The sequence below is a fragment of the Vigna unguiculata genome, chromosome 7 (genome assembly GCF_004118075.2).
Source record: "Vigna unguiculata cultivar IT97K-499-35 chromosome 7, ASM411807v1, whole genome shotgun sequence".
In the NCBI taxonomy this organism is placed as follows: domain Eukaryota; kingdom Viridiplantae; phylum Streptophyta; class Magnoliopsida; order Fabales; family Fabaceae; genus Vigna; species Vigna unguiculata.
Window position 1 is genome coordinate 19,335,876 of NC_040285.1, and position 13,723 is coordinate 19,349,598.

The 13,723-nt window shown below is 32.4% G+C and overlaps 1 protein-coding gene across 2 annotated transcripts; it reads left to right on the forward strand.

Annotated features, from left to right (window-relative positions):
* The first annotated feature begins 279 nt into the window (after nucleotides 1-279).
* Nucleotides 280-8,669, forward strand: LOC114192819 (beta-carotene isomerase D27, chloroplastic-like). Of its 2 annotated transcripts, XM_028082640.1 has the most exons (8): nucleotides 280-490; nucleotides 576-715; nucleotides 1,319-1,411; nucleotides 1,957-2,021; nucleotides 2,275-2,381; nucleotides 7,550-7,642; nucleotides 7,803-7,850; nucleotides 8,280-8,669. In XM_028082640.1, the coding sequence occupies exons 1-8, from the start codon at nucleotides 283-285 to the stop codon at nucleotides 8,312-8,314; spliced, it is 789 nt and encodes a 262-aa protein (XP_027938441.1). In that variant the 5' UTR covers nucleotides 280-282; the 3' UTR covers nucleotides 8,315-8,669. The 2 variants fall into 2 exon arrangements, with proteins under 2 accessions (XP_027938441.1, XP_027938442.1); XM_028082641.1 differs by lacking the exon at nucleotides 1,319-1,411.
* Nucleotides 8,670-13,723: the final 5,054 nt, after the last annotated feature.

Consider the following 13,723-nt stretch of genomic DNA (forward strand, 5'->3'; position numbering starts at 1 on the left):
AGAAAGAGAGATATAAAAGAATATAAATATCCACCGAACACCTATTTTTTCTTTTTACCTATTAAATAATAAAACAATTATTATAAGTGAAGTAAGATATAGATTCCCATATATGATCAGTGGTTTCACTAATTGCGTGTAAGCCTTAAAGTAAGAAACACAGACGATACCACTATCCCCTAATCAGGAGCATAACCTTTGTGTGAAGATGCTTTTCATGCATTTTCTTTCTTTATATAACCCCTTCAAACCCCTATTTCTCTCACTCCCTAACGCTCACAAATGGATGCAAAATTGGTTGCACAGTGCAGGAGTCCAACCCTAATAACTTCCCCTCATGGGAAACCTAAATACCCTTGTGTGGTTGCAGTGCTGGCAAGGCCTGCAGATGACATTTCAGCACAACCAACAAAAACTAATGTCTACAAAGATTCCTTTTTTGATCACATGGCCACAAACCACATGTCAAAATGCCTTCAAGAGACAACAGGTAATTGTTCATCAATTCATAAGAAGTTTGTAATATTTTTCATTTTTCTTCTTCTTTTTTCTTGATTCTATATATGTATGTGCAGGACTCAGAAACAGTAAGAGTGGGTATGAGAGCCTCGTAGAAGCAGCTACCATGGCTTCACAGAATTTTAGTCCCAGTCAACAGCGTCAAGTTGTCACTCAAGCACTTCACAGAGCCTTCCCCAAGCCAATGTTTTTGTTGGTGAGCTCTTTATCTTTATGCCTTCTTCAACAAACAGAAGGGGAGAAAAATAAGTATTTTAACATTGCTTCTTATAACTTTTTCCTTTTTTTTTTTTTCTTAATGAAAATCTTTCATTTTGGTTTTAGTTTTTCACCTTTTCAGTTTCATTGTTGTGAATTGATTTTGTGAGATCTAGTCTTTTCCTTCTCCCATGGTTGGTGTGTTTCACCGTGACACTTCCCACTTGCATTTGCTTGGCATGATGGAAGTGAAGAAGAACGAAACAGCGTACATTCGACTAGGAAGGACCGTACTTGAGTTCACTTCTCCTTCTTCCAATTCGACAATACACTGTTTAGGGTCTCATGATGTGTGTCCACTTCTGCTATTAACTATATTAACTATTAACCTAACTCTTCTTTACAGCAGTGAAAGATCAATATTTTTATTTTACTAAATTCAGAACTATTTAGCTAACTATAAAAGTGTTAGCATGTTTTTCAACCAATTCCTATCTCTCTGTCCATTTTTAAGTTTATTTTTATTTGGATTGACTATATATATAATATAATATAAATTTAGAATTATAAGCAATGACTTGTTTATGCATAAGGAACACAGATAAAGAAAATGTTACCACCGTCTAAATTCACCAGGACATTGTTTGCGATCTTCACCACTTTGTTCTTTGCATGGCTAGTAGGCCCCTCTGAGGTAAGCAACCCAAACTTAAATATATATAATGATAAACATTTGTTACATATGCTATATAATTCATCGACATATATTCTAATTTAACATATACAACAATACATTTTTGGAGAATAACAACGAACAGTATGTTTAATCTCCCACTAAGTATTAGTTTCATAATAAAATCTTGTTATTTATGATTTTTATATTACTTATTAAAGAAGCCAATAACAACTAATTATAATGTATGAAAAAATAGAAAAAATTATATTATCAATACATTTTAGTTAAATTCAGGGTACATTTTAGTTATATTATAAAAAAAAAAAAATTTAACTCATAACTAAAATTTTTTTTAAGCCTTAAAGCAACATAAGTGTAAAATTGAGCTGGAAGTGATTATTTACCATGCAATAATATACAGTATAGTAAAGCAATCATTTCCCAGTTTTTTCATACATAAATATTCATGCAGGTAACATATCCTTTTACTTTGTATTTATAATGTATGTTATGTTGATGAATCTACAAGACTAAATCCATTAGTTTCACCATGTGATGTGAAGGTGAGAGAATCGGACATGGACGAGGGGAGAAGAGAGAAAAATGTAGTTCACATAAAAAAATGCAGGTATGTCGCTTCAATATTACAAGTATTTTAATATTAATTATCAATTCCTAACAAGTTTTTAATGTTTTTATATATTATACTATTTTTAGTCATGTTATATATTATTACTATTAAACAACAAATAAATGTATATGTAATGATAACAAATAAACAAAATGCCTTAATAAGAAATAACTTGAATTTAAAAAAACATTATATTATTTAAGAGTGAATATTGAAGTTTTACAATACAAGAGTGAATATATATTTGCAGATTTTTAGAGGAGGCAAATTGTGTAGGGATGTGTATCAATCTTTGCAAACTACCAACTCAATCATTCATTAAGGATTCTCTGGGTATGTCAGTCAACATGGTCCCTAGTAAGTATCTCAATAACAATATTTATGAGTTATATTTAAATTATGGTAATTTTAATATAATACTATACGATAAGCCAAATTGATAATCTAAATTTTCAAGTATAGTTCATAATTATTCCAAATCATATTAATTATTTATATCAAATTTAAATTCATATTTTTTTAACAAGCACTGGTCATTTAAAAAAAAAAATTGGAATTTGAAAATCTAAAATTAAGGTGAGTATAGTGTAGTGCAAGTTATGAAATATTAGGTTAAGTCAAATTCAAATAAGCTATAATCAAGTTTGGTTGAACCTAGTTCATATAAAGTTGTCTAGGCCGATCCAAGTCATAAAAAATTGAGTTGGATATCTAAGATAAGAAAACAGGTCACACAAAAGTCAAGTTAGGCTAGGACATACTATGTATAGGTTGGGCCAAACCAAATCTATGTGAGACTAAATCGAGTTGAGACAAAGTTAACTCAAATTAGATAGGGCCATATCAAGCCAAAACAAGGTGAGGACCAAGTCATGCTGAGTCGAGCAAGGCCCAGTTTAAGTTGAGTCATCAAAGATACACGTTGGGTCAAGTGGGCCCTGCTCTACATTGGGCTCAGTTAAGCTAGGATAAATTCAATGTAAGTCCACATTGTGTTGAGTCGGGTGAAGTCTAGGTTGAACTAAGTTGACCAAGTCTACAAGAAAAACAAGCGGAGCCAGGTTCATGTTAGGCTGAATCAAGCTAAGACCATGTGGGGCCAAGTCGCTGATGCCTGTGTTGAGACAAACAGGTCAAGCCTAAGTCAAGTTGAGTTGGGTAAGGCATAAGTCAAGCAAATTAAGACCAAGTCCATATTGAGTTGTATAATCCTATTTCCATGTTGGGTTGAGTGGCACTGGGTGCATGTTAGACTAAGTCGACTCGGGACTATATAAGTCTGACTTAGCTTAAGTCCATGTAGACTAAGTCAATTTGGGCCAAGGTCAAGCAAATAAACCAAATTAAGTACTTATGTTGGACTGCAATTAGGGATGGCAACGGGACAAGGCGATGACGAGTTTCACAATCTCGTATCCATCCCCATAAAAAAATTCATCCCCATCCTCGTACCCAAACTCAACGGGTATTAAATTTTTGTTTCATTCCATCCTCACCGGGTAATGGGTATATACTCGTACCCATACTCATACCCATTTTCTTATTGTTTCAATATTAATTAATTAATTTTCATAAAATAATATAAAATTACGGTAAAAGAAATATATCATTATCAAATATTCAATATTAAGTGGAGGTTTGTTTCTTCGATATCAAATATTTAGAAAGAAATAATAATTGTAGAAATTTCAAATTAGAATACCAAATAGAATTTCATGAGAACAAAAACATTTATTAAATTTGAAAACATTAACGAAACTTAGTTGATAAAATTTAAAAATATTTTTTAAAAAATATAAAAGGAAAACAAATATTCAAATTAAAATATATTTTAAATGTTTGTTTACTTCAATTATTTAAATTCTAATGAATATCTTTTTTATACACTAATAAAAACTATAATACATCACTTAATCAAAATCATGCAAAGAATAAAGATTAAAGTAATAATAATAAATTTTCAACATAGATCTTGTATCTTTTGAACTTCAATAAATGTTGGATGATGATAAAAAAAATTCATAGCAATTATATTAAATTTTTATATTATAGAATTTAAAATTTATTTATACAATTATAGTGACACAATTACAGTTTGATAATGAGTTAGAAAATTAAAAAAGTTATATAAAATATATCAAAATAGTATTTAAAATAATAAAAAAAATCAAATATGTGTGTTAGAAACAATTTGAGAGATTATTGAATGAAATCGCACAAAGAAAAACATATATATATATATATATATATATATATATATATATATATATAATTACATCTATGATAAGATGAAAAATACCTTAGAGATCCAATAAAAACTTTCAAATATCAACATAGTCAATGGTTGAGAAATAACAAAAATGGTTTTAGCAAAACAAAAAAGTTCATCAAATGAAATAAAAATTAATAATAATAGAGTAAAGAAGATAAATTTTTCATATTTCCTAGTAAATGAAAGATTTATGCTATTAAACACTTGAATTGAGAGTCTTTAACATTTTCATGTGAAAGGAAAATATATAATAAATAAAAATATTAAAAAAGAATATAAATATTCAAATGTGAAACATAAAAAATATTTAATTAACATACATCAATTGAACATAATTGGATAAAGGTTATGATAAGATGAAAATATATTGGAGAAGCGAAATAATTTCATGTAAAACAAACAATATAAAATGTTACTAATTTGACTATGAATATTTTAATAATTTAAACAGAGATGTGGATATGGCGGGGACGGGTATTATGGCAGGTATGGGGACGGAGACGGGGTGGATATGTATATCCCCATACCCAATTGAAAAAGTTGGGGATTCTCCATACCCATACGCAGTCAATGCGGGGATTTCCCATCAAAACTTGGACGAATTTGGGCAATACCCATGGGGACGAGTTTATTTGTCATCTCTAACTGTGATGGTTGGACCTATATTGAGTCAACCCCATGTTAGAATAAGTTAGGTAGATGCCACATAAGGCCAAATTAGGTTGATCAAGTCGAGCCTAAGTACGATGAAGTTAGGCCAGACCCATGCCAAGTCGAGTCAAGCCTAAATAATGTTGAGTTATTTTGAGCAAGGGTAGGCCAGGTCGATCCAAGCCTATATTGGATCAAAACGGGTAGAGCTGATACAATGTTGGGATGTGTCGGTTTGAGCACCACATTAAGCTTAGTTAGGTCGGTACCATGTTGAGCTTAGTTAGGTCCGAGAGTAAGTTAGGCCAAATCAAATATTGCCCACCTAAATCGAGTTATAATGGATTTAGGTCAAGTCAAGTTAGGACAATTGAGATAGATCATGCCAAGTTGACTTAAGTTGAGTTAAGCTTATGATAGGTCTGCATGAGTATGGCCCACAAAGGTCGTTACCATGTCAGGTTGAGTTAATGTCAGTCCAAATTGAATTGGATGTTATTAGATCAACTCGAGTTCAAATTGAATTGGATGTTATTAGATCAACTCGAGTTGGCTCTAAGTTAGGTAGAGTCAAAACCATGTTAAGCCTATGCCATGTTGCACCTAAGTCATATAAGGTTAGGTTAGATTGAATTTAAGCGTTTTTTTTTTTTAGGACTGTGTTTTAATTGCTAATTCTCTCTTATATTCTCACTTTATTGTAAACTTTATTAATGAGACAGTCACTATGTATATTGATATTGATCAATCAATAATATAAGTTATATTCATTTTTTTTGGAAATTATTCCGTGGATTACTAGGTGTATAAATTTTACCATTTCATAAATAATTTGATTCTAGGTTTTTTTTTTGAAATAAAAATTAAATTTATGACATTTAAAGAAAAATAATAATGAATATTATGAAAATAATTTCAGGTTGTGATTGACACTTTCTTTTATTTTTCCTTATATAACAATGAAATCCAACCGAAATGAAAATGAATGAGAATCTATGATGCACAGATACGATACGAGTATTGGATACGATACGTATCTGATACGTCGATATGTTTATTTTAAAAATAATAGGATATGATACGTGATAGATACATGATATATGAATATTAAAAAGTTTACAATAATTCTTAAAAACATAACAAATATGAGATTGTTATTGTTTTAATCCAAAATAAAAGTATATGTACTACAATTCTCAACATAAAAAAATATGAATTATTGTCATCATAAAAGTACCACTACAAGAAAACTATTAAACAATGATCAATTTTAGTAACCATAAATATGTAAGAGACCAATTTCCTAATTACAAACCAATTTAGAGATCAATTATTTTGGTAACCAAAACCTTGATAGCTAATGTTATTGACCAATTTAGAAACCAATTATTTTGATAGTCAAAACCTTGGTAGTTAATTAGAAACCAATTCATAATAAAAACTATTTTAATTATCAATTTAGAGTCCAATTATAATTTTTTGGAACTATTTTAATTGTCAATAATTTGTAGTTTATAAGTTGGTATCTAAATTGGTCACTAATAATTTTTTGTCATTAAAATTTGTCATTATTCAAACATTTTCTTGTAGTGTACTACGACTTTATAAATTAGATATTTTATTGATAAGTATTGATAAAGTATCCTAAAGTATCGAACATAGATACGTGTCGGACACGGATAAGTAACCCAAATTGAAGTATTAGTGCATTGAGAACAAAGTTTTTTTTTTTTTTTTTCAGAATTCTTCTGTGTATTGGAATATTATATTCAAAATCTACAAATTTACGAGAGACTTGTTTTTATTTTCTATATGAAAAATAGGAGAGATAAAAATAGAAGAAAATAAATAACGTAAAAATTAAAATATGATTACATTTATAAGAATTAAAAACACGATTAAAATTTATGTTTTTAGTGCCACGAAATTATTTCTTGGTTTTAAGAGGGCCGCTAAAAAATGAAAACGAAAGAAGTACCATAAGTGGGCAACGCATTTAACCCAAAATCAATAACTAAGTGGAAAAGGCTCATCAATTCAACAAAAGGGTCCCATTTATGTCACTAACAATGCCACATTGCTAAATTTAAAGGTTCTGTGAATTCCAGAACACAGACGAATGATACATATGTACACTCAATTTGCATGTTTTTCATTAAGAAATTAGCACCTAAAAATGCCACTAAAAATAGTTATAATTCTAGAAAAAAAGTTGTTGCAAGTGGTTTGATTCTCAGGTCGTTTATGTAATCAAGAATTAGAATAAAGTTTTTGACATAAATACTAAATTGTAACTAAAAATATCATATTATATTTTAAAATGGATCTGCCACGTACTTTTTTGTATGTAGAACTCTACACAGGATATCGTATTTATGATGAACCCACCACAAAAAATGAGTTCAGTTCACCAAAAGCGTTGAAAAATTAATCATGAGACAGAATCTGCATCATGCACCAGTCAATTCTGCATAAGCAAAAATAAGCAACATTCCTACAAGTGCATGAATACATAATTGACTAAATCTCATTAATGAAATGAATATATTCATATTCATACGTAGTGTTTTGATTGTTACTTGTATCTTTTTGATTCACACAGATTTTGATGACATGAGTTGTGAGATGATATTTGGTGAGGAACCACCGGAATCAACAAATGATCCTGCACTCAAGCAACCCTGCTATAAACTATGTAACATATCTATATATAATGAGAGTTCTTAGATTTTATTCTTAAATTATTATTCACCTGATGACAACTCTTATTAAGAGGTTAACAAAGGATTTGATTAAGTGTATAAAACTAAGAGGATTGTAAACTGATATTGTTTGTTCATGTATATATGATGCAGGCAAGGCGAAAAAAAACCATGGAACGAATTGCTTGGTTAATGCAGCAGGTGAGAAAAGAGCAATTTCTAAAAAAGTAAACTCTGGTAGTTGAATGAATTTAATCTGTTTCTTATATGGTCACGTTAACTTGTTCATCTGCAATGTAGAAAAGAGAGAGATATGAGTGTACCCATTTGCCACATTTCGGTATGAATTATTAGGAGCAACTACCCAATGAATGAATGATACTAGATTGGTTTATGAAAATTGAAAAGAACCCGAAAGCTTCTAAATATTAATAATTAGCTTTTTTACGTGGAGGATGTTGAACTCGTACCTTTTCTCCTAAACCCACCGAAGCAACTTTATTTTTTGGAATTGTTAGCGAGCATCGAATTGACGGACCTTAGAATATTGTTGTGCATGTATGTGATGAGGATTGAACAGGGAAATGTTGGTTCTTTTGTGTTCCAAAATGAAGCTAGTTTTGATTGTAGGGTTTGAGGTGAGCAAGGAGGACCCACATGGATGAGTTTTATGATCTGAGAAGGAAAAGAGGTAAGTGGTGCAGTGCACTTTAAGCCAATAACATCTCATCTGCAGTGGATTTCGTCATTTCAACAGATTGAGTTGTTAATCGGTGGTCAAGTGGAGAATCGAATATTTGTGTAGTGACAAATAATAAGTGTGTTGCATCAGAGTGATGGAATTGGCATCTATATAGTAATGATACTGTGATGGACATTTCCATATGCAAAGTGGGAGTACATGACCTAACTCACCCACAAGACATGACCCTCTAAATAGTTTCTTATTAGATTCTCCAACTACTTCATCTGCTACTAGTCACTGTTACTTTTTCAGCTCATCAATTGCATTTTTTCAGTTCATAGAAATTGCAATTCTGATCTTCTTTTTAATTACTAGGATTGTTTATTTGTATATTTATAGTAATGATTCGATGTTTTTTATTTTATTCTAATTTTTATATTTTTTTAAAGAAAATCAATATATTCTCTTTGGGTAAATAAATATTGTAAATACAGGGACAAAGAAGTTATTAAGTCATTTTTTTTTTTAATAATTTTGGTATTGTGTTTAAGATATAAGAAATCTATAGTGTGTATGTACACGTTTAACTCTGCGTTCATCGTTGATTATATAATTGATATATTTTAATTCATTAAATTACTTTTTAAAACATTAAGTTAATCTAATTTATTTAAAATTAAAAAGACACTACAAAAAATTTACAATTTAATTTATCGATGGGTATTTCTGTCTATACAAAATTCATCTATAAAATTTGTTACAAAGATCAATAAAAAATTTGTCAAAAAGATCCATTAGTAAATTATAATTAGTATTATTGAAGATTTCCATTGATACCTTATCATCACAATTATCGATAAAAAAGTCTTCGTTATCCATTACATTTACCTTTTATTATTATCGAGGAATATTTTCGTGGTCTTATGATTACAATTACCAACGGTTCCATTCTGTCGGTAAATCCGTTAGAAATTTGGGCGGCAAATTTCTCGTTCAATCGGATGGAGTTTTTTGTACATTAAGGTAGATGGGTGAGAAAAAGAATAGGAGGAGGTGATGTGGTGGTAGCTCATTTGTAAGATCCGAGAAAATTAAATAATTAAATAAATAGTATTTAATATAAAGGCGAGTAAGGGAAGGCATTTAATGTAGAGAGTTATGATAAAGAGTGGTATTAGCTCAAGTGGTTGAGAGTACTTGATTGTGTTGAGATGATTTGAGTTCGAGTCCTATGTATGCCATTAGGATAATTAATTTAATAGTTTCATAATATGTTTTACCCAGAATCTGATATGCTAATTTACAATTTTAGTGTTCATAGTAAAGTGTATGTGGGAATTGGTATTGAAAGTGCACTTGAAATGGGATAAAGAATAACTTTAATTGAAATTGGATGTTTTTGGAAAATTTGACTTCTTAGGTATGGAATTTTGAAACTTTGGACATATTAATTGAATGATTGTGAGAGATGCTAAAATGGGTTAAGTATGTGATATTGTAATAAATTGTATGTTGCACTATGACTTAAGATAAGAATTATTATTGACTTAAGATAAGAATTATTACTGTCATGAGGTATGTGGACTATGGATGTGTTGGTTTCAAATTTCAATTTTGGGTTTGAGTTTAATTGGATGAAGAATAAATGTGTGTGTGTGTGTGTGTGCGTGCATTTATAATAGAATCATATGTTATGTGGAGTGTATTTGGAATCTGGCATTGATAGTTTGGATGTATGACATAGATTTGAATGTGTTAGGTTGTTGATCTCTGTTTTAGGGTGCTAAACCAGAAAAATCACATTATTGCTATAGTGCTTGGCGGCACGAGGATGGCCGCCAAGCGATAGGATGTACCATAGAAGTCCTAGAGCATGTGGTGCCTGGCAGTGGGTAGTGACCTGCCAAGCGATAGCCTTAAAATAGTGGGTCTGAAATCTGCCTAGAGCCTAGCGACGGGAGGTTTCTTGTAACATCTTGATAAGATCTTACTTAAATAAATAAAATAAATCATTTATAAAAAAAATTGTTCATTTATTATCCAATCATTTCCCAAAACACGGGAAATTTTAAAACTTTAAAACTTAATAATCGTGATATAAAGTCATAATATTCTTAATCAGTCGTTACAATTCCAAAGCCAAAAGCAGAAAAACCAATAATTAAATTACATGAAAATTTAATAAAATAAGTCTTTATAAATTCCCATGTAATCTGCTCCCGCTCTCGCCACTAAGCATCTCCTAGCTCACTTGTAACATCATCTGTTCCCAGATAACAAGTTACCCAATATTTGCCATACACAAACAGGTAGGGTGAGTTATGAACATATATAAAATAAATATGAAATAATCCCACCCCAAAATGTCATAAGCATTTAAAAACAACCACTTTCCCACACTCATAACCTTTATGAGTTTAGGCAAGTATTCTTGATCATGGGACTCTTCCGTGCTTCCACGAACCTCCTCGATCGTGATCCAACCTACGAGCCTATCTCGCTCGTAGTCCTACTTCACGAACTCCCTAGCCCGTCATTCGAACCCCTCGATCAGACCCGGACACGCATACCCACCTTTCCTACTATGAACTCCCTCGCTCATAGCATTCTCGAGTTTGAGCATGACATGAATTCCCTCGCTCACTCATCCCAAACAAGAGTACCTCTGGTGAACACATCCGTTCACATTCCGCATGCGATCCATCCATCACGAACTCCTCGCTCGTGACTCAAACCAAGCACATCCCAGATCACCTATAGGCTTAGTCCTTCAAGCCCAACATCACTAACATAACAATTTTCCAGCCATAGCCGTATCCGCCTGGCGCTGCCAAATGAGCCGTCGGGCGAAAGAAATCACGCACACCGCCTGGTGCCACTCCTCGCGCCGCCAGGCGCCACACCAAAACAGGACCCCTGATTCACCTCTATCGTCTGACGGTTCGCCACTCACTGATAGGCGCCCCTCAGTTCAGGACCCCTCTGGCCTCCATGTCGCTTGGCTGCCTTGCCCGTGCCGTCAGGCACTATACCAGTACGTGATTGTTACTGGTTTGGTTCTCTACCTGTTTGACGTACTTAGCAGCACATCTATGTGTATCCTATTATCCATCTACAAGTCTTTATTTCACAATTTAATTCGAGATTTCAACTCATTTATTTATCCCTTCATATAAGCTCACCATTTCAAAGCCCTTTATACTCATGCTAACACTTTAAAACTTCACCATCAACCACTCCTTACATAATTTTAATTCCAACAATCAATCTCAATCACAACACTTATGTAGTAACATTTAAAAATACCCAACATATTCGCTTAACCCAAAAACTCTCACATCCATTTCAAGTTATTACATCTAACCCACACTTATGTCTTTCCAAGTCTATATTCACCCTCCTCTCATTCTCCCTAATCCATATTAGCATTATTATTATTTGTATACTGTTCTATCCCCCTCACAGAACCCAAAAATACACACCACCAATTGAACAACAGAAATTAGTGCTACCGTCTCGCCTATCGCCTGGCGGCACATTCTCGCCACCAGGCGGCACATAGTGTTCTGGGTAAAAACCCAACTTTCATTCACACCAATAAAGCAACCCAAAATCCCCAACTCTTATCTCATTCAATTTCTTACGTAATTCAGATCAATTTCTTGTCTCTCCTTCGTCCTCCAATTCCATCGACGTTTTACAATCGAGAATTCATCCTAATTATACTCAACGGACAAATCCATAAGCAATCTCCCAACACTAACCAAGTTGCCGCAATTGAACGCATGCCATTCAATCATCAATATACATACGAATACACAAACATCCTAAATCATTCAAGAATTTCACGCATTTCATGAATTATATCATGCACATAAACCATCTAGAAAACCTAACAAATCATAAAATTCAAAGAATTGCATAGAACAGGTCCAGCTTGCGTCACCTGGCGAGCTCGGCCGTGTCGCCAGGTAGTTCATCTCAAAAACCCATAATTGGGTTAGCACTCATGCGTCGCCTGACGGCACATTCAAAGCCCTAAAAATGGGTTCCATGAAGCTTTAGATACTCCAAGCCTCCATCTTGATTGTCCTTGAACCTAGACCATGAAAGTATGGTTATAGTCCCATTCCATTAGTGGGATCCATTAGGGTTTCTCTACCCTTTCACATTCATGCCAAAACTAAGATTAACAAAAAGAAAGTTTAATTCATGTCTACCAAGGTTTGAACCCACAACCACTCAATTACAAAGCATTTATACAACCAATTCAACTAATTAATGTTTCATGATAATTCATATAATCCTAAGCTTATATTATCACCCAACATGATTAAGCATACTAAAATAATAATAATAATTAAATAACGCATAAATGGCATACATAGGACTTGAACCTAAGTCCTTTCACAGTAATTAATTACTCTCAACCATTTGAGCTAGCACTTTTCCACGTCACCTTAATCAATAATTAATACCATAAATGCTCCCATTCCCGCATTTATTAATTAATTATTTATTTAATTAATTAAATTTCATAGGTCTTACATTTCTGCTAGGCAGTCTGCGCTAAGAATCGCCTGGTGGCACTTAGGCATCGCTAGGCGATAGTGCAAGGGGCAGTGCGCTCTTTTTCTTGCGTTTTTCTGTGTTTGAGATGTTGGACTTAGACCAGAAGATGCTTGGCAATGTCATGAGCAGGTAGATCCATGACCAGTGATGGACGCATGATTAACATGAGCGGGGAGGTTCATATTAATGATGCTATCGTGTGAGGATACGAGCGTTGAGGTTCGTATGTTCCGTGCTCACACTTGAGGGCTGCTGCTGTAAAATCCCATTCGGATATTACGAATTTTAAATAAGAAAAAGAAACATAATAATAATACCTCATTTATTTAAGTTCATTTCCCAAAAACGCGGGAAATTTAAACATTTATTAGATCCGAAAATAACTTAAATCAATAAGGTATAATTAGTCGTATAGTACCCAATTTGGGGTTAGGGTGTCAAATAGATACCCGGTTTAAAAAAAGTGCCTATTGCATCCAAACTTTTGAAAAAGTGCTTCAATTAGGTCCCTTTCAGACAGAGTTGACTAACGCCGTTAGTCAACGTGCCACATGTCAGTCTGTGGTTTTTTTGATTTAAAAATTTTTTTTTTAAAATTTTTTGAAAAAAAAAATAAAAATGCCACGTGTCAAGTCCCTGTGTGTGACATGTGGCATTGTCAGTGCCACGTGTCAGTATCACTATCAGATGTCATTGTGTTGATTTCGATTTAGTCCCCATATATGATTTTTATTTCAATTTAATACCTAAGTATGTGTATCTGAGTTAATTTTGTCCCAATTTTTTTTAATAATTAAAATACATTTTTTTATAAAAT

What these genes read in the sequence shown, in the direction of transcription:
- LOC114192819 (XM_028082640.1), top strand. Translation starts at nt 283, where the DNA reads ATGGATGCAAAATTGGTTGCACAGTGCAGGAGTCCAACCCTAATAACT. An exon ending in GTTCACATAAAAAAATGCAG is followed by an intron (nt 2,022 to 2,274) that starts GTATGTCGCTTC and finishes ATATATTTGCAG; the next exon opens with ATTTTTAGAGGAGGCAAATT. An exon ending in GCAACCCTGCTATAAACTAT is followed by an intron (nt 7,643 to 7,802) that starts GTAACATATCTA and finishes TATATGATGCAG; the next exon opens with GCAAGGCGAAAAAAAACCAT.